Below are 24,913 nucleotides of genomic sequence, written 5' to 3'. Positions count from 1 at the left end.
ATAGAAGAGGGAGGAAGAGAAGGAGCAAGATTGTGATCCTCAGTGGTGGGGACCCTGGTAAACCGCCTGGGCCCCCGTAAGTAACCGAACTCGGACTTATGCAAGCAGTCCTGATTAAACTCAGCGGCTCGTTACGGAAAGGGACATGACCTCCCAGGGAGGACTTGTTGGAAAGGGGGTTCAGTAGGAGAAGACTGAGCGGGGGCAACAAAATCCATCACATAACAGTGTCAGGTGTGTTGTGTTTGTTTGTTTGCAGGTGTGTTGTGTTTGTTTGTTTGCAGGTGTGTTGTGTTGTGTTTGTTTTTGTTTTTATAAGGAAAAGAATGAGGAGAAAAGAGAGAGTAGAGACTGCAGGAAGAAAAACAGCCAAGCCAGAATGGAAAATGTTTCCCACGAGAATCAAACAGAGTCACCCCTTTTCTGATTACTCCAAAGCTGCAGCGTGGTCCTGGGCCAGCACTGGTGTGCCGTGCTCACAGCAGTGTTCATGGTGGCTAAAGGAGCTTTCAGAAAACACAACTTACTCTGTTGGCAGCCCTTATACAGGTGGTCCTGACAGATTTCCTTTGGTCCGTGAGCATCCATCCTAGGGGATGCAGAGTTTATGATGGAACCCAGGGGATCTGCAAAACAAAAGAGGATGCGTGTAAGCCAAAACCAAGGATGTCTGCCCTCACCGTGAGAAAACCACCAGAAATGGGATCTACACTCACATGCATCCTGGGGTTCACAGGCTGCCTCCCCACCCCCGCAAGAGCCTACACAGTCCCTCTGCAGAATGAAACAGAGATACTGCATATGTACCAGGAGCCCCTGGCTATGAAATGATTGCAATTCTGAGGCAGGTAACCCAACGCCATGGTGTTGTGTTTACCCTTCCCTGGGCACAAAAGCCTTGGGAGCCCCCTCTGCAACTTACACTCGGAGTCTGAGGTCCTCCTCGAGGGCTCACAAGCTGGGCTCAGAGAGGCACGTGCGGAGTTCTCACCAAGGGTCCCAGAGGCTGCCGCTCTGTGGTTTGAGGAAGGTGGAAGTGACTGAGGCAGCCTGCTGGCTTGCACAGTGGCAGTGACCTCCTCGGGCATAGCCAGGACCTGGGTTCCCAGGCCCTGACCTCCAGAGCACACAGCTTCTTTTCTTCCCGTGACTGGTGCTTTTACACCAAAGCCAGTGGCACTACTTTTGAAGATATCAGGAGTTTCGTTCATAATTTGAGTAGAGCCATTCAGTTCACTATGGCTAGACTTACTAGCCCAGACTGTGTTTCCTCCATATTTACCACTCGGGAATGACATGTCTTGGCCGCTGTCGGCGGTCTTGGGACCCTGAGGGTTAGCTGCACTTTTCCAATGGTTGCTAGGTAATATCATTTCTCCAAGCCCATTGCCTATGGCCCTGTTACCTAGAATTCCTGAGCCTGTTCCTTCCATAGTCACTCCACTGGCATAGCTATCAAAAAAGGGGGCGTGCTGGATGTCGTGGGTTCCAGTCTTGCTCTTGACGCCCGTGCGGTACTCAGAAGACGTATCTGTTTTCATAGCGAAGGCTTCAAGTGTTTGTGTCACATCGAGATGAAAGCCGCTGGCGGCTTGATTTGAGAATGAATCAGAACGACTCCTAGAAAATAGGCCAGTTGGGTCCCCATTCTCTGAAAACTTCAGGCTGGCTCCCATCTGACTGGCTCCCTGGAGACTTGCAGCCTTAGGGGAAACTGAGGAAAACTGGGCACAGTCTTCAGTCCCCAGGTACTTAAACTTCTGAATGACATCTGCAGACACGTCCTCCAGGGAATCCTTACAGCTGGCGGCATCTGGGCTAGGTGGACCAGACTCCGCAGGTGAGACAGTTGGGAGAAATTCTAGACTGTTCTGAAAGAACCGGTCTCTGCTTTTGCTTCTACCTCTGGCCCTGCCTCTGCGATGTGGTTGGAGAGCTGGAAAGAGAAACCCAAAGAGAAATTCAAGCTCAGGTCCTACACCTCCACGAATGCCCAGCCTTGTGAGCGGAGTTCCCTAACTGAGGGGTACAGATCTTAAGATGGAGATGGAATGTCCAGACTTCTTCCTCTAGTTCCCCCAAAGTTCAAACGTATTATCCAAAGTCAAAACTGAAGGCAGAACATAGTGGCTGGTGTCTATAACCCCATGGCTCAGGAGGCTGAGGCTGCACAGCAAGTCCTAGGCCAGCCCACCCTAGCCTGTGTATAATGAAGGGAAAAGGAAAGGATAGCCGGACTGATGAAGCAGTGTCTTCTCTCTCTGGAAAAGTGACAGCTCTCATCTTCTGGAAGCAGAGAAGATGGAGGGGATGGGCCAGAGTGTGAAGTCTGGGTGTGTGATGTACACACGTGGTGTCTGCCGTGGCAAGGGGTGTCAGCGGTCTGTATGCTTATGAGAGCATGCGTGTGCTGCGCTGGTAGAGGAAAGGGGAAAACAGTAAAGAAGTAAGTAGAGCATCACGGTGGCTGGTGAACTGGTGTGATACAGTAAGTACAGATCTTTCTCCCACACAGTGAGCCCGCCCGGAAGCCATGAGAGCCGCCTCTGCAGGCAGGCACCCTGCTCACAGCACTGTGCTGCAGAAGAAGATAAACACCTTCTAGAAAACAGAGCGAGCGTGTGAGCGCGTGCTAACCTCAGCTCAAAACCATGGCTTTGGGTTTAATCTCCACAGTTTGGTGTTCTAAGCATGATTCAATGCTGCTTGCAATAAAAACTGCTTAATACTTCTGACTTGCTTGCTGCTTGCTCTGGTTTTTCAAGACAGGGTTTCTCTGTGTAAACAGAGTCCTGGATGTCCTGGAACTCGCTCTGTAGATGAGAAGTCTGGACCCTCTCCCCAAGCTCACAGAGATCCACCTGGCTCTGCCTCACAGGGCTGGGACTAATTAAAAGAGTGCACCAAGCCTGGCTGCCTAAACATGTCTAAGTCCTTAGTCTTAAGTGAAGTTAACTCAGTAAACCTGCCATTGTCCGTGGTTTTGCGTGAAAGTCTCCTGTAAACTATAAAGCACAAGATGGCGTTTTCACTGTCTCACTGTAACCCTTAGCATCAGGGGATCACTTCTCCTATACCTGCTTCAAAAGACAAGAGGAACAGTAAGACACCGGTTTGGTAAAAGTGCCTGCCCCAGAGCCTGAATGAGCTGGGTTTAACCCGAGGGAAGAGATAACTCCTCTGACCTCCACATCATATGTGGCTACACACACCCAAGTAATATAGCTGTGCTGGCTAGTTTTATGTTGACACCTGACACAGCTGGAGTTTCCTGAAAGGAGGGAAGCTCAATTGAAGAAAACGCCCCTGTAGACAGGCGGTGGTGGTGCAAGCCTTTAGTCCCAGCACTCCGGGAGGCAGAGGCGGGCGGATCTCTGTGAGTTCAAGGCCAGCCTGGTCTACAAGAGCTAGTTCCAAAGCCACAGAGAACCCTGTCTAGAAAAAAAAATTCCAGCTGTAGGACATTTTCTTAATTAATGATTGATGTGGGCGGGCCCAGGCCACTGTGGGTGGTGCCGGCCCTGGGCTGGTGGTTCTGAGTTCTGTAAGAAAGCAAGCTGGAGCCAGGCAGTGGTGGCATAGGCAGAGACAGGTGGACCTCTGTTAGTCTGAGGCCAGCCTGGTCTACAAAAGTGAGTTCCAAGACAGCCAGAGCTTTTAAAATAAAAACAGGGAGGGAGGGAGGGGAGAGAGAGAGAGAGAGAGAGAGAGAGAGAGAGAGAGAGAGAGAGAGAGAGAGAGAGAGAGCAAGCAAACGAGCAAGTAGACAGAGTAGGGCATGAGGAGCAAACCAGTGAGCAGCACCCGCCATGGCTTCTGCTTCAGCTCCTGCCTCCAGGCTCCTGCCCTGCTTGAGCTCCTGTCCTGACTTCCTTTATTAATAAACAGCAATATGGAAGCATAAGCCAAACGAGCCCTTTCATCACACAACAGTAACCCAAACTAAGTCGATTCTATAGCTTAAATTAGAAGACTACCATGGTATATGATAGGAAAATGCTAACGAATGGCATCACTTCGTATCCCCTAGGACAGTGTCTCATAAAAACTCTGACGGTGACAGCACAGGAGAGTAATAATCTGAACCTAGTGTGTCGCTGGGGGGGGAGGGGGAGAGGAAAAATGGCAGAGCTGCTACAGAAAACAGCATGGCTGGGAAACAGCTTGGCGGCTCTTCAAAACAACGGACACATTTAGAACGTGATTTGGAAACGGAGCTTCTGGATACCCTCCTAAAAGAACTGGAAGCAGGGCATCAAGGAAATAGCTGAGTGCCCACATTCAGGGTGCCATTCCTCCCACGGTGGCTACTACGTAGAAACAAACCAAGTGTCCATCAACAAACGGCATAGTGTGGGTGGACATTACGCGGCCTCAGAAAATGAAAGGGCCAGGGAGGTGGATAATCGCCGGAAAGTGCTTGCTGCTATTACAAAGCCATGTTGGGTCTACGGCCATACCACCCTGAACTCAGCCCATCTCGTCTGATCTCGGAGGCTAAGCAGGGCCGGGCCTGGTTAGTACTTGGATGGGAGACAAAGTCATGTTAGGCTACTCACAATTGCCTACAACTCCAGCTCTGGAGAGAGCTGATGTCTTGGCCTCTGGAGGAACCTGCACTCACTCAAATGCATACACCTATCTATGCCAACTGCCACACACATCACATACACGTACTTTTTAAAATAAAGTAAATCTAAAAATATATGCTATTTGTTGTTATGTATGAGAACAGTTTCAGAGAATGTGTTGACAGACATAAAATATCACAATAGGTCAATCCATACACCAGATATTTTAACCACAAAATGTCATGTGTGGTGGCTCCCACCTTTCAGCCCAGCACTTAGGAGCCAGGCAGTCGGATCTCTGTGAGTTTGAGGTCAGCCTGATTTACACAGTGAGGTCCTGTTCAGCTAGTACTACATAGTGAGATTCTGCCTCAAAATTATAAATAAACACACCAGTGTGTGTGTGGCTGGCAAGATGGCTCTCAGTCACCAACCTGAGTTCGCTCCCCAGGACTCACAAGACGGAAGGAGAATTGAGCCCTGAAAATTACCCTGACTTCCAGGGTAAATAAATAATTGCAATTAAAAAATCATGTGTGCATAGTGTTCAGAGGAAAAGACTAGACAACTAAAACAAAGTAAACTGCTACCGAGTCTAAAAGATGCTTGTTTCATTCCCATTTAAAAAAAAAAAAAAAAAAAAAAAAAAAGCTTCAAGGAAAAAAGTAAACATTTTGTTTAAACTGTTTTCTTTTTAAACAAGATCTCTTTATGTAGTCCAGGCTGTCCTGGAACTCAATAAGTAGACCAGACCGGCCTTGAAATCACAGAAATCTGCCTGCCTCTGTCTTCCAAGTGCTGGGTTTTGTATTTTGGTTTGTTTTGGTTTGGTTTTTCGTGACAGGGTTTCTCTATGGTTTTAGAGGCTGTCCTGGAACTAGCTCTTGTAGACCAGGTTGGTGTCGAACTCACCAAGTGCTGGTACTAAAGGCACACGCACACAAACATCAGGGGCTACGGCTACTTGTAAATCATTATTTCGATTGTATCATCGTGGTTTTGCTTGTGGAAAAGGTGTGGGCGGGAAACTAAGGTCTCTGTGTAGCGAAACCGAGGTTTTACAGGTAGATTTCTTTCCTTGTAACTTGTTTATTTGAAAAAAGTAGAAGGGTACCTCTTATGGCAGGGGGGTTCCTCCGAGAGTGCTTGTTGTTGCAGATGTCCTGGATGTTCTGGACCACGTCAGAGCTCAGCCCGTGCTCCTTCATGATGGCCAGAGCCCTTCTGTCCATCAGGTTGTGAGACCTGAGGCAGTTGAGGTAACTGCAGTTCCCCCGGGTGAAGTGCTCGCAGATGTGGAGTCTCTCGCACGGTTGTGGCTGCCCGCATATCTGTTTCCGGCCCTCTCCTTTGTAACTTTTGCATATCTACAGAGGGAGAACAGAGGCTGGTTCAATGCGTGAGCCCCCTTCCTGTAAAAAGCAGAGGTGTACCACGAGGAAACAGGGCACGCACAGCCCGCCTCTCGGAGGAGATGACTGGGCCGGTGACTTATTTGGGGACAGGTGAGGATGTCCAGGCCAGGTAACAGATGACATTGTGTGTGGTGGTGCATACCTGTAACCCGGCTCTCGGGGGGCCCAGGCAAAGAGAAGCAAGCACCAAGCTCAGCGCAAAACCTCCCATTTAAAAGAGCAGAAGCATAAGGGGAAAAGTGGATTTGGTAATTCTTGGAAGAACCAAATTCAAACAGCAACCTAGGCACAGGACGTCATAAAGGAGGAAGTCTAGTGTGGGTCCTGACGTACTCTACAGTTGAAAAGATATGTGTATCTCACCGGCAACTTTCCGATTTTGACATTTGGTCTCTGGTGGTCAGAGCAGGACTTTTTCAAGTGATTTGAATATGAGGGGGTAGGGTAGTGGGAAGAAGAGGCAGAGGTGATGGAAACAGAGGGGACAGAGACAGAGGAGATGGGGACGGAGGAGATGGAGACAGGCAGAAGGGATGGAGACAAACAGAGGGGATGGAGACAGGCAGAGGAGATGGAGGCAGACAGACAGACAGACAGACAGACAGACAGACAGACAGACAGAGGAGATGGAGACAGGCAGAGGGGATGGAGACAGACAGACAGACAGACAGAGGAGATGGGGACGGAGGAGATGGAGACAGGCAGAGGGGATGGAGGCAGGCAGAGGGGATGGAGGCAGACAGACAGACAGACAGACAGAGGGGACGGAGGAGATGGAGACAGGCAGAGGGGATGGAGGCAGACAGACAGACAGAGGAGATGGAGACAGGCAGAGGGGATGGAGGCAGCTCTCACTATAGCTCTGGTTGGCCTGGAACTTTCACCTGCCTCTGCCTGCCAGGTACTGGGATTAAAGGTGCACCAGCCCTTGCCCATTTTGTCTTGTTAGCTGGGATTGAAGGCTCCCATCACCGCGCCCGGTCTTGTTTTCAGTTTTCTGAGATAAGGCTGCATTACGTAGCACAGGCTAGATTTCAACTCACAGTTCTCCTCCTCTGACACCCCCAAGTGCTGGGACTGCAGGCTCGCAGCACCATAACCTGCTCAGTAAGGAAACCAGTCCAGCCAAAACAATGGTTCTCAACCTGTGGGTCGCCGCGTTTTTGGGGATGGAATATCACATATTTACATTATTATTTAAAACAGTGCAAGATTACAGTCGTGAAGTAGCAACAAAATAGCTTTATGTTTGAGGTCACCACAGCATGAGGGACTTATTAAAGGGTTGCAAGCCTTAGGAAGGCTGATAGCCGCTGCTCTAAACAAATACATTTGCACACACAGCTCTACAGAAATGCAGTTCCCACTAACGGCAGAGATCAGGGCCAGGCGGTGGTGGCGGCAGAGATCAGGGCCAGGCGGTGGTGGCGGCAGAGATCAGGGCCAGGCGGTGGTGGCGCACACCTTCAGTCCCAGAACTTGGGAAGCAGAGGCAGGTGGATCTCTGAGTTCGAGGCCAGCCTGCTTTACAGAGGGAATTCCAGGACAGCTAGGACAGTTTCACAGAGAAACCCTGTCTCAATGCTCCCCCACCCAAAAAGGAGATCGGGCCAGTGACTGCAGGGCTGGTTTAAAGGACCTCAAGGACCCAGCAATACCCCAGTTTGTTTCCTTTACAACAGCAGAAGGAAAACAGTTGTTCTGCTTGCCTGCCTAAAACCTGCTGTGTAGCAAAGTAAATGACAAAACAGAAGACAGTACTGTACAAATAAGGAGTGCAGGCGAGTATTTGAGCCTTTAGATGAGGAGCCCAGAATGATTCGGGACAAACAAGAACTTGCAGACATCTGAAAGGTGGAAATGTTTGTTTGGCCTAACCGGCTGTGGAAACTGTGTCTACCTGGCTCCCTGGGAGAAGTCTGGATGTGGAGATAGAGACTGACTCCAGAACAGTGATGGAGTTGAGTCACACACTGGTAGCCTCGAATACCAGATGAGTGAGTGTGACTGCTGCAGATCTGAGTCTAGAGCACAGTTCCCAGATGTGGTGTCCGGACCATAAGTCCTCTCTTTCAGCTAAAACAACCGCATGGTAAGCGCTGGCCAATGAGACGTAAGCAGATGAGCATGCTACACGCTGCATCCAGTTCTTCTTTTTTTTTTTTTTTTAAACTACACACTGCCTTTGACTTCCCATCGGCAATCCCACTGACTGAACACTGGTGACAAGTGAGAAATCCCTGTACTGAGAGACGGACGCCACGTTCTTAAGACGAGAGCTAATCACCTACTGTTGAGTCCCTAGAAGACAGTATAGCTGGATCCCTCCACCCACCACACTGCGGATCTACCTGCCCGTATTCGGGCAAAACCCAGAGGCAGCACACTCCTTTAACAGTCCAGACAGCAAACATTTTAGACTCTTCTGGCCATTGAGTCTCCGTTGTAACTTCTCAACTGAGCCCTGGGGGGGGGGGGGGGGAGCAGCAACAATCTGTAAACACGTCAGCATGGCTGGCTGTGTTTCTGTAGACCTTTATTTGTAGACTGGCAGCAGCACAGGTTTGGCCTCTGGGCTATAGTACAGCAATGTAACACGTCCCTCTATCTTTCTAGTCCTCTTCCCAGCTTCAATTCAAAGGCCACCCTGATGTAATAATGCATCAACCAATCTGACTACAGCTACATCTCCAACCCATCCTTGTCCACAATGGAATCCCTGGAACCCTAGTGTAGGGGGGATCTGGACCCAAACCTGTTGAGACAGGGTCTCCCCAGGTAGCCTTGACTGGCTGGGAACTTGCTATGTAGACAAAGCTAGTCTCAAACTCACACAGATCTGTCTGCCTCTGCTTCCCAAGGTTGCAGGGATTAAAGGTGTGCATCACCAGGCCTGGCTTGTTCATACACTTGCCTGCTGCTAAGACTGGGCATCGGGACCTACCTCAGGCAAGAAGAAAGGGTCGCTCTGGACCAGAAGCACAGCCAGCTCCTCTTGGTTAAGGCCAGAGAGCTCATGATTCTTCAAGACCTGGAAGTTCTGTTCCGAGAGAACATTGTGAGAGTATTTGCAAAGGTTCCTGGAAAAAAGAAGAACACTCATTGTTTACACTTCCCCAGAGAAACAAAAAGAAGACAGTCACAGACAGACAGACACACACACACACACACACGCACGCACACGCGCACGCACGAGTGAGATGGTGTGGATGTATGAAAATGCCATAATGAAACCCGTTACTGCCGGGCAGTAGGGGCGCACACCTTTAATCCCAGCACTTGGGAGGCAGAGGCAGATGGATCTCTGTGAGTCTGAGGCCAGCCTGGTCTACAAAGCAAGTTCCAGGACAGCAAGGGCTGTTACACAGAGAACCTCTCAAAGACAAATCCATTAATTCATATGCTAGCCTAAAAAGAAGTGAATTTTAAGAGTGGATTTCAGACGTAGAGCACCTGCTTAGCATGAGTAAGGTATTTACATCAAACTTTCACTCAGCAAAGATCCAAGATGTATCCTTCAGTAATTAACACAGGTTAATCAATGCTGCAGAAAGAACACAATTTTCAAAGGCACACTGGTCCAGCCAGACGGCACAATGGGTAAAGGTAAACAAAGGTTTGCCAACAAACCTGATGACCTCAGTTTGATTGCACACACGCAAACATTTACTTAAACAAAAAGGTCTCACTATTTAATATCAGGTGGCCTGACACTTGATACCAGACCACAATGGTCCCAAACTCACGGTGATCTGCATATCTCTGCCTCAGAATTAAAAAAAGACAGACACAGAGAGGGAGGGAAGGAGGGAGGGAGGAAGAGTGTGGGGGGGCACATGATTTTAAACCCAGATCTTGAGAGCCATAGAGGGGAGACTCTTTGTGAGTTTGAAGCCAGCCTGATCTACCTGGCGAGTTCCAGGCCAGCCAGTGCCACAAACAGACCCTGACTTTAAAAAAAAAAAAAAAAAATGTATTAGTAAGTAAAATAATGATTATGAGAGCAATAATGACATATTTACCAAACAGCTAAACCAGGAGGGTGCATAATTCCTTACGCTGCACACAAACTATCGGACCCGAAGTGTCACAATACCTCTTTTGCACGCACAGAGCTGTGAAGCAGAGAAGATCTGGCACGGGAATGGGAAACAACGTGCTCAGAAGCCACCTTGCACTGAGGAGCAAACATCACCAAGAGGCCTGCAGGTGGTCTAATGGTCAAGCGCCCTCAACGCCCTTCCGGAGGACCCGAGTTCGGTTCCTAGCACCCACACCAGTTCACTCTTAGACTCTCTATTGTGTTTTGAAACCAACGGTGATAATTTATGTGTCCTTTACAACATAAAATATTAACACAATGATTCACTATAATGTTGGCTTACTCCTATTCCAAAGATCCTTAATGTGCTTAGCTACTTTTATACAAACATTACTCAGAGTCTCAATTTCTGTAAAACAGCACATAATTCTGTTACCTCTATAAAGGATACTACATACTACCTGCATCATGACTGAGTTAAAATATCTGGTTCTGGGACAGAAAAATGCAGCTAGTTTATCCAGGGATAATTCCAATCTTTATTTTTTATTAAAATTTTCCCTTTAATAGTTGTCCTTCAGTCAGGCTGTGGTGGAGCACGCCTTTAACCCCAGCACTCAGGAGTAAGAGCTCTGTGAGTTCAAGAGCAGCCTGGTCTACAGAGCTAGTTCTAGCACAGCCTCCAAAACCACAGAGAGAAAAAAAAAGTTGTCCTTCATGTCTAAATATTAAATATTACCTGCTCCACTACTATTTTTCAGCTGCTTATCCCTGGTAAACGGAAATGCAAAATGACTTTCTTGAAACGGGTGGGTTTTCACAGGAGGAAATCATTTTTAATTCTGAGGCAGAGGCATGCAGATCACCATGAGTTTGGGACCAGGCAGTGGTGGTGTACGCTTTTAATCCCAGCACTGGGGAGGCAGAGGCAGGCGGATCTCTTTGAATCTGAGGCCAGCCTGATCTACAGAGCTGAGTTCTATAGCAGCCAGGGCTGCACGAAACCTTGTCTCAAAAACAGGAAAACAAACAAAAATAAGACAGAATTAGTCTTGAGAAGTCATTCATGTGGGCTGGAGATAACAGCTCAATCAGTAAGGTGCATGCCTTGCCATCATGACAACCTGAGTTCAATCCCCAGAACATACATTAAAAAAAAAAAAAAAAAAGCTACGCCCGGTAGCTTGTTTACCCTCCCAGCCCTGGAGAAGGGCACACAGGCCTAGAGCTCAGCAGTCAGGTAGCTACTTGAGTAGTCCCGACTCAGGGACAGCTCCTGAGGAATGATGCCCGGCTCCTGAGGAATGATGCCCGGCTCCTGAAGGCCTGCCTCCATCGTTGCCGTTTTTTCCCAGACAGGCCCTTCCCTCACTTTCTCCGCTGCTAACCTTGCCTTCCAGGGAATTTCTGGTGCTCCTTGATAAGGCTGACCTTGGCTCTGCTAACTTAGGGCTTCTGCTCTGTGGTTTCAGATAACTGCTCCCACCAGCCTCTACCGGCCAAGAACCCTTGCAGCTGGGCAGAACCTCCGCCTTATTTATCACCAGAAGCCACAGAGAAGATCTGAGGAGGCTGCTAAGCCGCTGAAGGTAATCAATCCCTTCCCCAACCCTCCCACACACAGTTACAGCTCTGCCAGAGGTGTAGAGTGTCCTAACCTTACTTCACTGTTCCCACAGCCGTTCCCATTAAGCTTCTGGTTGCCACATATCTGAAACACTGCCCGGGCCAGTGCAGTGGCTCAGCGGGTCATGTCACCTGCTCAAACACTGCCACGGACAAACAGGTTCCACCCCCTGACTCAGATTGACAACTGTTAGTCAAAGAATCCTTGCTTTCCTTTGGGTCCAGCCCAGACACCCTGACCACAGAGCCTGTGGGGCCCTCCCTCTGCTTGGAGTCCACTCAAGGCATGGATGTCTAAAGGAAGGGTTGAGCTGGCCTGGAGGCTGTGCTTCTGGTGGGTCCAGTTTTACTTTTCCTTCCTTATCTCCAAACCCAGCTTGCCTGTTGCATCTGCCTAGTCAGCATGTGGCTGGCACCCCATTCCCAGGGGCCCTGCTGTTTTCCCACAGGCTCCATGCACCCCTCAGCTGCTTTTTACAGGTGTTTGTTTGTTTGTTTGTTTTTAAGGTTTATTTGGTATGCATACAGTGTTCTGTCTGCATGCATCCCTGAAGGGCAGAAGAGGAGGGCCCCAGACCTCAGTATAAATGGTAGTAGGCAAGCCAACATGTGGTTGCTGGGACTCGAACTCAGGTCCTCTGGAAGAGCAGCCTGTGCCATCCCTCCAGCCCTTCTTACAGGTTTTTAATCTTAGCCCTCATTTCAGTACACCGGTCAGCCACAAGGCGGGCTGTCTGTCTAAGGAAATAACAGAAAGTAACATCTATCATGTTTCCTGTCCGGGAGCTTAATGATTACAATAACCCTAACGTGGGCAACTACGGCCCAACAAACTGAAACCTCAGGAGAGAGGCAGGTAACAGGAAAGAGCGGGCCAGTGAACTCAGATATCAAAAGCAAGAGGAGCTGGGGGGACAGAGGCCCCCGATGCGCACACTGAACCCGGAGCTCAGAGACTTAGGAATGAAAACTGTGGGGAGGTCTGAAGCTATTGCTCCCCATTACTAACTGGAAAATCGGGTACAGAGTAAAAGCAGAGAGGGAAGGTCATAGTGCCATGGGACAAAGCCCTATGGTGAGGGTTTGCTGGGAAGAGACAGGCACAGTTGCCGGTCTAATTAGAGCTAAGGCTGAAGCCTCCTTCCTGTCCCGTAGCTCACAGCCAGGACTGGTTTCAGAGCTGTCTCAGAGTCTGAGTGTTTGTCAGACTACTGATTGCTGGGTCCCAAGCCATTTCTGAAACATGTCTAAAGGTCGGGGTTGGGACTCCCGGATGATCCTGGAAGTAGTCATGGTTCCCTCCCCTCAGGGGACAATGGCTCTTGGGGAGAGAGTTGATTAAAGCCTTGGGTGTCCCTGAAAAAGAGCTTGTTTACAATCCTGCATGGATTGCCCAGGACAAGGCAAACATTTGCAGAGTGCACGCAGCAGATACACACGCAAGCAAGCTCCAGTCACAGGAAATGGTAGCTTTGAGGCAGAAGCATCTCTAAGACCCCAAGCCTAACAATGAATGACCTTTTTCCTTTGCCTTCTAGCCACAAAACAAAATGTTGCTTTAACCCTCCCACCCAGCCAAAGGGCGTGGTCTAACAATCTAGCCTGCAAAAAACGGTTCTTATCCCAGGCAACAAACACATAATCCCCAACTGAGGACTGTTTTAAAATGTCTGGACCCAGTCACACCTGGAGACTGCTTGAGTCTGACCGGTGTGAGACCCCAGGAAAATCTAATGTGACTTCTGGGCCCAGGATTTGAGGGTTGGGCTTTTCACACTCAATTCTGGGTGAGGCTCCTGATTGGGTGTGTTCCCTCAGTAAACACACCAGCTGCTCAACAGAAGATTACAACAGCAGAAAACCTAAGAATCTCTAGTTTTGATGGATACTACACTGAAACATCCTTTCCTTTCCCCCCTAACCCTTGTGTTCCCCTCTAACCCAAGCGGTTGATAAACACAGAGACAACTGATTGATTTGCATAGGAAACAGGAAATAGTGCACCACGATACGAGCCAGGTAGAAAAGGAACCAGGATGTGTGAACGATATGATCTGGACAACCCTAATAAAGCATTCAAAGCGCTGGACTCCATCCTCTGTGCTTCGAGTCTCTCGGTTACACAGCAAGGTCGCTCAGGAGCCAGCAGGGGTGGGTCACAGAGTTCGTGCCGCTCAATCGGATGGAGTCAAAGAGCAGTTCGTGACCAAGGACACGGGAGGGAAAGCCTGGAACTAAAAGGCTTTGGCCACAGCTGGCTGACCCCCAACACTCCAGGAACTCAGCCAACCGTCCCAGGGCAGAGCGAGCCCCTGAAGTAGCAGCAGAGACATCAGAGCCCCCAGGCCCAGAGGGCGGGGCGGCGAGGGGGCGGAGAGAGCTCCGTGAACTGTCTACAGTTGTGTGGAGGGGAAGGCAACCTGGTGCCAGTGGAATCTCCTTCGGACTTGGAAGAGTGTCCCCCCACCCCCCATGTCCAACCTGGAGATGTAGTTCAGTGGCTACACACTTGTCTAGCATGTGTGAACTCCCAGGTTCAATCCCCGCTACAAAAACAAAACCCTCAAACAAAATCTCCATGCCTGAGTCACACCTAACATTCAAAGTATGGGACTGGCCTGGCATTGGAGGCGCACGCCTTTAATCCCAGCACTAGGCAAGAGGATCTCTGTGAGTTCAGAGAAATCCTGTCTCTAACAAACAAACAAACAAACAAGCCCAGGATTAGAGAGGCTGCTCTGCGGTTGAGAGCACTCAGTGCTCTCCTGGGGACTCCAATCTGGTTCCTAGAATCCACACTGAGCTGCTCAAAACCACCTGAAACACCAGCTCAGGGTTTCCAATACCTTCTTCTAGCCTGTGTGGATACTTGCAGCCTTGTGGTACACACACATGCAGAAAGGCACACACAAAAACAAGTATGTGTGTGTGTATGTAGATACACACACACACACACACACACACACACACACACACACGGGAAGCATCAATGTGCATCCAGCCTCTCCCTACTCACAAGTACTTGACTTGTTAGAGGGTCATCAGGCTGGCGGTATGTCCCCTACCCTAAACCTCTCCAGCCTCTGAGTTTGCTTCCCTCCCCCAGCTGCTCTTTTCCAATAAAACCCAGCCATTTTTCCTCTTGTGGCCTCTTGATCCCCAGGTCCTAGGCTCCTCCCTTTCTCTCTCTCTCTCTCTCTCTCTCTCTCTCTCTCTCTCTCTCTCTCTCTCTCTCTCTCCTCTCAGGGCCGGGTTCAGGCTGAAAATCAATCCAGATGCCTGGGACTGTTTTCAGCCTCTTAGCCACAGTAAACCTTCTCCTCAACCACACCTAGGAGCAGTCTTCATCCTCCATACAGATTTTGATTGTGCCAGGACGTCAGTATAAACAGATACCCTGTGCTTACATTGTATTAGGCCATGTGCATAGTCTAGAGTTGGGAGGGTGTGTGGAGGTCACGTGTAAAACCTACGCCATTTTGGATTAGAGACTTTCATACCAGAAGGTCCCCCACCCAAAGGGCCAAGGGGTGACGGCATGTGTTCAAAGTGCTCTGACAAGAGCGAGGGACCAAAATATTTGAAAGCTAATTCCTTATTGAGTCTGGGAGCATGAGCGTCTAAAACAGTAAACTCCCTTCTCTGATATGCTAAACAGTTAAAGGCTTACTATAATGAGCCATACTCTCCAAGCCAGCTCAGCTCCCTCCCCTGCTCCAGATTGGTTAATTAATGTCTGGCCTCTAAAACCTGGCGTGGTGGCACCCACCTGTAACCATGGTACACACCTGCAACCCAGGCACACACCTGTATGTAACCCCAGCATACACCTATACTCTGGCACACACCTATAACCCCAGCACATGCCTATAAGCCCAGCACTCAGGAGACGACAGAAGAATCAGAGGTTCAAGGTCACCCCTCACTAAACAGACTTCAAGGCCTGCCTGTTTCTTCTTGCTCCTGACATCCTCTGTCTCCCAGAATCGTTTCCTCCTCTTTCCATTCCCAAGCCTTGCCTAGTCCAAAGTAACTTGTGCATAAAGATCAGATAGATTCCTATCTAACCTAAAAGCAGAAAGTATTTGTTGCCACCACGGTGCTGATGTAGAACCCCAATGCAGCAATGGGCTAATGCCAGTACTGACACCGTACAAAGCTTACCCCTATTAAAAAACTTTTTTAATCATTGTAAGTATTATTTATATGGAGTTTCTTAGATCATATTTTGCAGAACATTGCAGACACTGAGTATCAAGTATGATGGACGTAAAATTTTAAAAAACGTGAAGCAAATCTGAAATAGAACAGATACCAAAATGATTCTCCTGGCCTGCACCCCTGCTTGGTCAACAGGTTGCAGAAAATAGCAAGTGTGCCTTTAAGACTTGAGGGCTGGCTCTACCGACAGAAAGCCAGAAAGCACTACCCAGGAGGCCCCTCCCAAGAACATACACCCAAACCAACTATGTGATACTTGCTCAACTAAAACACAAGCTCCGGAAACATACGGCCTAAAAGGAGCCAGGCAGTCCCCAGAGGCCACACTGAAGAGGACAGGTCCAGAACAGACTAAGTTCAAACAGAAGATGGAGGTAGGAAAGGAACAGATGTGAGGGCATTTTCTGGAGGATGAGGGGAGCGTCTGGCTGTTGATAATGGTATTAGTTAGGTAACTATAAAACAAAACAAATAAGCCATGAATGTACTCATTGACACGAGATTTAAAAATGCATTTAGCTATTTAAAAAACAACAATGGGAGCTGGAGAGATGGCTCTGCAGTTAAGAGCATTGACTGCTCTCCCCAGAGGTCTTGAGTTCAATTCCCGGAAACCACAAGGTGGCTACAACCATCTGTAGTGGGATCGGATGCCCTCTTCTGGAGTAAAGGTGTACATACCGGTAGAGCACTCAAATACACAGAAAATGTCTTTTTAAAAACCATTAAATAAAGAACATTACAAACAACAACCAAAAAATAAAAAACAAATACCATGAGCTGGTTGTGGTGGCTCGGGCCTGTAATCCAGCACCTGGGAGGCTGAAGCAGGCCGATCTCTGAAGTGGAGGTCAGTCAAGGCTACACAGAGAATCCCTGTCTCAAAAACAGCCACAAACAAACAGAACGCTGTGTTTAAAAATCCCAAAAGAGTACCAATAAATGCACCAAGTCAACAAACTTCAAAAATTCAGGGTGATACAGAAGGTTGTTCTCACCTACATCAAGAGTTGAGATCAAACCCCCTCCAAAAAAAATGATGGAGAGCAGGGTCGGGCACGCCTTTTGCCCCAGCGCTAAGGAGGCAGAGGCAGCCGGTCTATGTGAGTTTGAGGTCAGCCTGGTCTATAGAGTGAGTTCTACATTGGGCCAGGGCTATGCAATGAGACCTTATCTCCAGGAAAAAAGTGTTGGCCAATTTATGCTCCCTGTAAGTGGTCTCATTGGCCATTGGAAATTTGTGCCTCTGGCTCCCAAGTGTTGGTGTTAAGGGTGGGTCCCACCATGCCCAGCTCCACAAACCCTATTTCAAGACAGGGTTCCTCCATGTAACATTCCTGGCTGTCCTGGAACTCGCTCTGTAGATCAGGCTGGCCTCAAACTCACTGAGATCAGCCTGCCTCTGCCTCCCAAGCGCTGGGATTAAGGGCCACCTGGCTTTCCATAAACACTCTTTAGAAAACAATTTAGCATCATCATCTCATAAAACTTAAGGTAGGTTTGGAAATTATTAGTTCTATAGGGAAGATGTGCAAAGAAACATCATCAAAATAATAAAAGATCAAAAAGCTTTATACCTTAATAAATCAGAATAGCCCCCCTCCAAAAGTTGTGGGGTTATAGCAGAGTTGTAAATGAAGGCCCATGTGAAATACCTACATAGAAAAATCTAACATATTTACTATATATAGTAATATATATATAGTAAGTCAAGCTATTGAATTCTTTCCTGCTACTGTGACAAATATTGGTCCATACTGACCAGGATGGGCAGCTATGAATTTAGAATTCTCAGACTGCTCAGTCTCAGAGTGGAAGATGGGAGCCCTGTTTCCCAGTTCCGGCCCATCAGCCATTTCTCTCCCTACACCACGGAAGTGAGAACCTGAAGGAGTACATTAGATGCACCAGGCTGTGCGAGCCGTTTCCTTCCACAGGAAACATAAAGCAGATGCTAGATACCGAGACTTCCGTGGGCCCAAGGACCCCAAGCATGGTGCAGGCTTCGGGTATCCTTTAAAACTGAGTAGTGTTACAACTTGGCACAGACCAGAACCAAGACCCATAAAACCCAGAGCTCAAGGCAAAAAGAGAATTAAAAAACAGAGCAGGTGAAGCATGCTGATCCAACAAGAGCAAATGAGCAAAGAAGAGCCACTCTTCAGTGACCCCAGAGGCTGACTTCAAGTCCTCCTCGGTGCCGAGGTCCATGTTAGATTCCCTTGTGTAAAAGGCACAGCATTTGCACGTAGCCTACAGGTGTCATCTCGAGACTTCTTACAATACCTAAGACAATGCAAATGCTATGTAAATACTTGTTCTGCTGGATTGTTTGGAAAACAATGATTCAGGCTCTCCCCTGCATATTCTCCATCAGCAGTGGCTGAATGGGCAGATTTGGAGTTTACAAATACCCAGTCACCTGCTGATTTGTAGATGTGGAAACAGGCAGAGGAATGGAGCTAAAGGGTGGAAACAAATATGCTGAGGGGTCTCTCAGGGCTCTTCATTTTCTAAGAGACGGGCGAAAATGTAAAGATGGAGGCATTCATTCTATATCCCTTTTAAAAATGATTTATTTGTGTGTGTGTGTGTGTGTGTGTGTGTGTGTGTGTGCGCGCACTAATGTCTAATGCATACATGGGGGCATGTTCATGCCAGTGTGCGTGTAGAAAGCAGAGGACGGCTCTGTGGATTGGATTTCCTTCTTCTATCTTTCTGTGGGGCCTGGGCATAGAACTCACATCACCAGGTTTGCAAAGCAAGCATTTTACCCCATGAGCCAGATCACAGGCCCACACCTGACCAAAGTTTCAGCAATGAATACCTTAAAAGCAGTAAAGAGTCCCGGGGGGGGGGGGGGGGGGGGGGGGGGGGGGGACCTACATTGATGGAAACCGTAGTAACAAAATGAACCTAAGACACCTGCTCCAACCAGGTCAACAGAGCTCATGCCTGCACGGAGAGTAGCCTGAGTTATACACCGCTGTGTGCTGTATGCTCCTAGACAACGGAAGAGCCAACGCCACACAAATAGGGTTGACTTGTCACCTCTGCCAGCTGCAAGCTATGGTGGCCTCCAGCAAAAACTCTAAAGACCTCCATGCCTGACTCATCTGACTGAGGTAAGATTTTTATGTTAGGTTCATTTATTTTCATTTTATCTGTGAGTAATAACGCGCAGCCCACGAATGCCTGGTGCCTGTGGAGGCCGGAAGAGGGCGTCAGACCTCACAAAGCTGGGGTTACAAATGGTTTTGAGCAGTCAGTCCTACTGATGCTGAAACCCAACAAGAGCAGTAAGTGTTTTACTGCCGAGCCGTACTCTCTGAAGCCCCAAGACAGCGTTTAGGCGGCGTGTTGGGATGGTGTATGCCAGTATACTAGTACCCAAGACGCTGAAGCGGGGGGATTTTTTTTTCTTGAGTTTGAGGCAAGCTTTGAAGACCCTGTCTCACAAGCAAAGCAAATAGAAGAGGGTAACCAAGTCCACAGAACTGTGCTGAAGTCCACATGTGTACATGTGTGATCCCCACACACACTGTACACCTGTACACACACATACTAAACACTAACAACAACGTTAACATACTGTTTAAAGGGAAGGACTTGCCAGCGGTGGTGGCACACGCCTCTAATCCCAGCAGAGCCAGGTCTGGTCTCCGGACTTGTCCTGCAGACTTCTCAGGTGCTATGGTGAAAACTAATTTAGCTGTCAACTCTACTGTGCCTATTACATAATTAGTCTCTGTGTCACACCTGGGACTTGAATTTCAGGTTGGGGAATATTGTGTCAGCAAAGCAAACAGAAATGACAAACTTGAGCACCCAGACAAGTATAACACAGCCTACCTAGGAAAGCCCTTTGTCAACTAAAATGTATAGCCAGAAGCATTACAAAAGGGAATTCAGGAATCCTGGACGGGAATTTCTATCTGTAAATAAAAGTACTACTGAGAAAATATTACAAGACCAGCAAAAATTACAAATTACACTACAACATACAATTACAGTATACCATTGTGGATATTAAATGGTTAACTGACACCTTAGCCAGTGATTCAAGAGTCATTAATTCATGTCAAGTTTTAGAAGACAAAATTCTGTAGGAGTCACTAAAAGGCAAAAATACTACAAAACAAACTTGGTTTAAAAAAAAAAAAAAAAAGCTGTTGCCTAGACTCCGAGGAGAGTAGGCCTGGAGATGGTTGGGTGGGTTGAGAGTACTGGCTGCTCTTACAGAGGACCAGGGTTCAATTCCCAGCACCACACAATGGCTCACAGCAGTCTGTGGCTACAGTTTCAGATGGTATGATGCTTTTTTCCACCCTCAGAGGGTACCAGGCACAAGACAGTGAAGCTTGTGCAGGCACAAACGGCCATACACGTAAATAGTGAACATACTCTAGCCAGCTATGATGTGTGTGCCCTCTGGAGTCAGAGGCTGGTGGATCTTTGTCAGAGGTCAGCGCAGTCTCCATAAGTAAGTTCCAGGCCACAGGAAGCTACCCACTAAAACAAACAAGAAACACAAAGACAAAAACAACATTCCAGCTCCCCCTTAAATAATGAACTCTCTGGAGAGTATATCTCTATCCAAACTCAAATAATCCCTTTTATATGTAATCTTTCAAAATACAGAAACGTGTCATTTCCAAGCCAGTGTGGGAACTTAAAATGGTTGTTTCAAACCAGACAAAAATAACAAAATTTATAAAACTAAAAATTCTACACATGTTGTATGCAACAAACTGAAATGACAGTTCTAGAAACATATTGGATACGTATCAAAGTAATCATGGATTATGTCTATATGGATGTTTTACCTGAAAAAAAAAAAGTTAGACTACTACGCAATCAGGAGAATTCCAACATCAAATTATATGACAATGAAATATTGTTAGGGGTCTGAGGAGGTAATTACACTGGTAAAATGCTTTGCTAGCGTGCAGGAGGTGGGAGCTTCAGTTTCCAGCACTCCATATTTCTGCTATGGTTGTGCCAAGCATGTAATCTCAGCACTTAGGATGGAGGCAAGAACAGAAACTCAAGGTCACCCTTGGCCTAACCAGAGTTCTGAACCAGCCTGGACCAAAGGAAGGAGAGCAAGAGGAAGACTTCTTTGTTTGTTTTGTTTTGTGTTTTGAGACAGAGTTTCTCTGTGTAACAGTTCTGGCTGTCTTGGAACTCACTTTGTACACCAGCTAGCCTCAAACTCTGAGTCCCAAGAACAGTGATTAAAGGCATGGGCCACTACCGATGCTAGAGACTTTTTTTTTTAAGTGATCAATGACTATACTGTGAAAATTCTAATAAAATAACAGTCTTTATCTGTTCACAATACTGAATACTTTAGGAAGTAAGTAACCACTGGGATTTGCTTTAACATAAAGCGCTGGGGGTGGGGGTGGAGATGGAGAGGCCCGGGGATGGAGACTGAGATGGAGAGACCACATTTTGAAAACTGTTGAATCAAAAAGATAGGACCATGGAGGCTCAGCAGTCTACCCTCTCCACTTTTTTCCTCTTCTTGTTTTGTTTTGTGTTTTTTTGAGACAGGGATTCTCTGTGTGACAGCTCTGGCTGTCTTGGAACTCGCCCTGCAGAACCCACACTCCAGAGATTCACCTGGCATTAAAGGGTGTACCACCACCACCACCACCTGGCTCCCTCTCCATCTTTAATATGATGAGACTGTAGAGAAACACTGAAACTTTTCAAAGCCAACAATTGCTGGAGAAAATCTCAGAACAGGCAATGACAGGAAAATAAAAATGAATCACAAAGTGTCCTAACCCTGTTGCTATTCAGTACAGTGCTAGAATGTTCCTTCCTTTTCTACCTCTAACCACTTCGCTTCCTCCCTACTCAGCAATTTCTTCTGTTGTAAGCAACTTACATGCCTACTCCTAAACATGACTTCCGGTAACTCAGAAAGGCTTTCAAACTGTTGCATCAGAACAGTAAATATTAAAAAAAGGGGGGGGTCACACTGAAGTATTTCTTCAAATACTTAATGAATTATGTGAATTCCTTTGTGTGTTTTCATACTCACAAAATGGAGGTAACTGGAGTTGTTTTTTTAAAAAGTTTGAAGATCACGTTGTTTCCAAAAAAAGGCAACACAATTTTTTTTAAGAATCAAAAAAGTGGCCAAGCGTTGGTGTGCACGCCTTTTGTCTCAGCACTGGGGAGGCAAAGGCAGGCAGATCTCCTTGAGTTCAGCCTGGTCTACAGAGCTAATTCCAGGACAGGTTCCAAAGGCGCAGAAAACCCTGTCTCAAAAAAAAAAAAAAAAAAAAAAAAAAACCTCTACCCAGAAAAAATAAACGAGCCAAAGTGTGAGCTGAAAGCCTGAGTGCAATTTCAGCCACTTGGGAGTATGTGACAGGAGGAACCCAAATTCAAGGGCTATGGAGCAAACTGGAGGCTAGCCTGGGCAAGTTGGTCAGACTCTGACTCAAATAGATTGTTTAGGTGTCCAGTGGTGGGGTGTTTGCCTAGCATGTAGGTGGTCCCTATCACTCTTCAGTACTAACTCACACACAAGAGGAAAGGACAAAAGGATGACAAATTATATAAACTAGAGACGGCGGGGGTAAGGTCGAGGAGCCTGTCTGGGGGGAGTTTGGCTCAAGTGCACAGGACACTGGTTCCCCGGGCGCGGGAGATGGAGGCGCTGGATTCATAACGCAGGCCTGCGGGGTATGAGTTTAGAGGCTATCTCCGGAGAGAGACGACAGGTGAATAAAGCGAGTGATCCCTCTCACAGAGAAACTTGGAAGACAGCTAAATAAACGGCTTGATTTAAGCCCTGGAAACGCCTATATTTAGGAAGCGAAACAGAATCAAGTTGGAGCAGAAGCAGCTGCCTGAGAATTACAACTACATTGTTTCACGCAATTTGAAAGAACCGTTCGCAAGAACCGGATGCTCAGTGTGTGCGAGCCACCACGCAGACCCGGCAGGGAGGTTAGGAGGCCACCACGTCTTTGGTAATCTCAAGGAGGGCCACTCTGGCCAGGTGGCGCGGCCGGTCGCTAGACGAGACGGCGGGGGACGTGGGGAGCCTAGGAGTGGCGGGCCACAGCGGGTCCCCGGGTAGGCGCAGCGAGACACCGAGTGCCCAGCACTGCTGGGGTTCAGGGGAGACCACAACACGCCGGGGAGGGGGGTGACCAGGGTAGCAAGGAGGAAAAGACCTACCTGCAACTTCTCTAAACTCTGGTTGTCCCAAAAGTACTTTAATTAGGATTTTAGTGAGCGACGGGAAGGGTAGAGAGGCAGCCTAGTCTTTTCAGGCAATATCGCTTTGGCCCAGGGAAGGGGGTCTCAACCTGGGAGTCGGAAGACCCCTTCACAGGGGTCCCCTAATACCATCGGGAAAAGAGGTTTGCATTAGGATTCATGGAAGTTGCAAAATTGCAGCTATGAGGTCACCACGTGAGGAACGGTATTCAAGGGTCGCACCATTAGAAGGTTGAGAACCACTAGCCTAGGAGGTCTGAGGAAATGGGAGAGAAAGCAGTCAGCGACATCCACCGCGCCCGGGCCTCCCCCAGGAAGCAGCCCCGCGGCCCCCGGCCAGACCGGCCGAGAAGCTCCCGCACTCCCGCCCGGCGCACTCACCGCTGAGCGTGTGAATAGTGGCACCGGCCCAGCAGGTTGAGCTTGCAGAGGTGCAGGCTGTCACAGGGTCTCTCGCAGTACTTGCGACGGCAGACGCGGGCTCGGGTGGTGGCCACCACCGACCGAGTGATCCCGGTCTGGCCTACGATATCCAGCAGCACGAAGCGATCGGGCCCCGCCGCCTCCAGCAGCTCACAGAGCTGCGCCTCGGGGAGCGCGATCTCGGCCAGCAGTCCCTCCAGGGTCATGCGGCCCCCGTGGGCGCACAGGATCTTGGTGATGAAGCAGCATACCCCGGGGTCTGCCATGGCGCGCTATGGCTGCCGCTGCTCTGGCCGCAGCGCGGGACACCGCTTCGCGGAGAATCGAAACTTAGGGGCGGACGCGGGCGGTGCCGTTTGCGGAGCCGAGCGGTTTCGCTTTCCAACTCTGGCGGTGGCGTCGCGAGGCCCGACCTCACCAGGCGGGTCCCGGGGTCAGATTTAAGCTCAGCAGCGCCGGAGAGCGGCTGGGAAGGCGGCCACGCTAAGCCGGCAGGTCTGCGTGCGCCCGACACCCTCGGCTCCAGGCTAGACGTGAGATGCCCACGGTTCGGGACTGAGAGGCTGCGACCGGGAAGGGAGGAAGTAGAGTCGTTCGTGGGGCTCGGGTGGAGTTCTGATTAGCCTGAGGCGAGTGACGCATCCCGGGGGGGCCCACTAGAGGCGCCCTCAAGTTTGCCCCACCCAGCGCCGGAAAGAGCTGACCCTGGTGAGCGCTTCCTCCAAGCAGGGCGCTCTGCCTGTGTCGTCAATCCTCGCAGGCACTCCAGTTCGTGGCTCCTAACCAAACTTGCACTTGTGGAAATAACTCGAACGAACAGGTGGAGCTCGGGTGACACAGAGGTTCTCAAAAATCTGTCCCAGGCCTGATCGCGCTGCATCAGATCTGGACTACGCACTTTCTGCGCACCGCCGAGCCCCTCTTACTTAGAGAGCCGTGATTTTGACAATCACTCGTTTCTTGGCCTTCTCGGGAGATAGCTGAAGACCCACTCTTTAACCCTTTCTGGCCTTCCTAACTAAAATCGCCAATTTTGGTGTCCCAAACCAACTGCTCAATCAATCCCTGACAGTAGGAAACCACATTGGGCATGCTCAGAATATCCCCAAATATCCTCTTCTCCCGCTTGGAGTGAAGATGATTTTTAAAGTAAGCCCTTGAAGCTATTGTAGAGGCAGAAAGAAATATTAACTAGATTTCCTTTGAGGAAAACAAAGGCAGACGATATAAAGAGCCATCCATATCCCCCGGGAGCTTCTAGAAGATTGAACTGCTCCAGGCCATTAGCATAAAAATACCTCAATATATCCTTCCAGACTCTCCTATTGAAACACAAAAACCTGTCTGCTCTTCCGCCCCCTCCCTTG

The 24,913-nt window shown here is 48.6% G+C and overlaps 1 protein-coding gene across 1 annotated transcript in view; it reads right to left on the bottom strand.

Annotated features, from left to right (window-relative positions):
• The window catches only part of Zc3hav1 (zinc finger CCCH-type containing, antiviral 1), a 40,851-nt gene extending 16,724 nt beyond the window's left edge, over positions 1 to 24,127 (bottom strand). Inside the window, exons 1-5 of the mRNA XM_051174635.1 lie at positions 23,505 to 24,127; positions 8,931 to 9,066; positions 5,686 to 5,938; positions 923 to 1,936; positions 528 to 626 (exon numbers count right to left, since the gene is read on the bottom strand). Of these exons, the coding sequence (XP_051030592.1) occupies positions 528 to 626; positions 923 to 1,936; positions 5,686 to 5,938; positions 8,931 to 9,066; positions 23,505 to 23,812 (1,810 nt within the window). The 5' untranslated portion in view covers positions 23,813 to 24,127. The remainder of the gene's footprint in view (positions 1 to 527; positions 627 to 922; positions 1,937 to 5,685; positions 5,939 to 8,930; positions 9,067 to 23,504) is intronic.
• Positions 24,128 to 24,913: the final 786 nt, after the last annotated feature.

This window comes from Phodopus roborovskii, unplaced genomic scaffold, assembly GCF_943737965.1.
Source record: "Phodopus roborovskii unplaced genomic scaffold, PHOROB, whole genome shotgun sequence".
NCBI classification, from domain to species: domain Eukaryota; kingdom Metazoa; phylum Chordata; class Mammalia; order Rodentia; family Cricetidae; genus Phodopus; species Phodopus roborovskii.
Note: the sequence above shows the minus strand (reverse complement) of the source record. Positions and strands in the feature narration are given on the sequence as shown.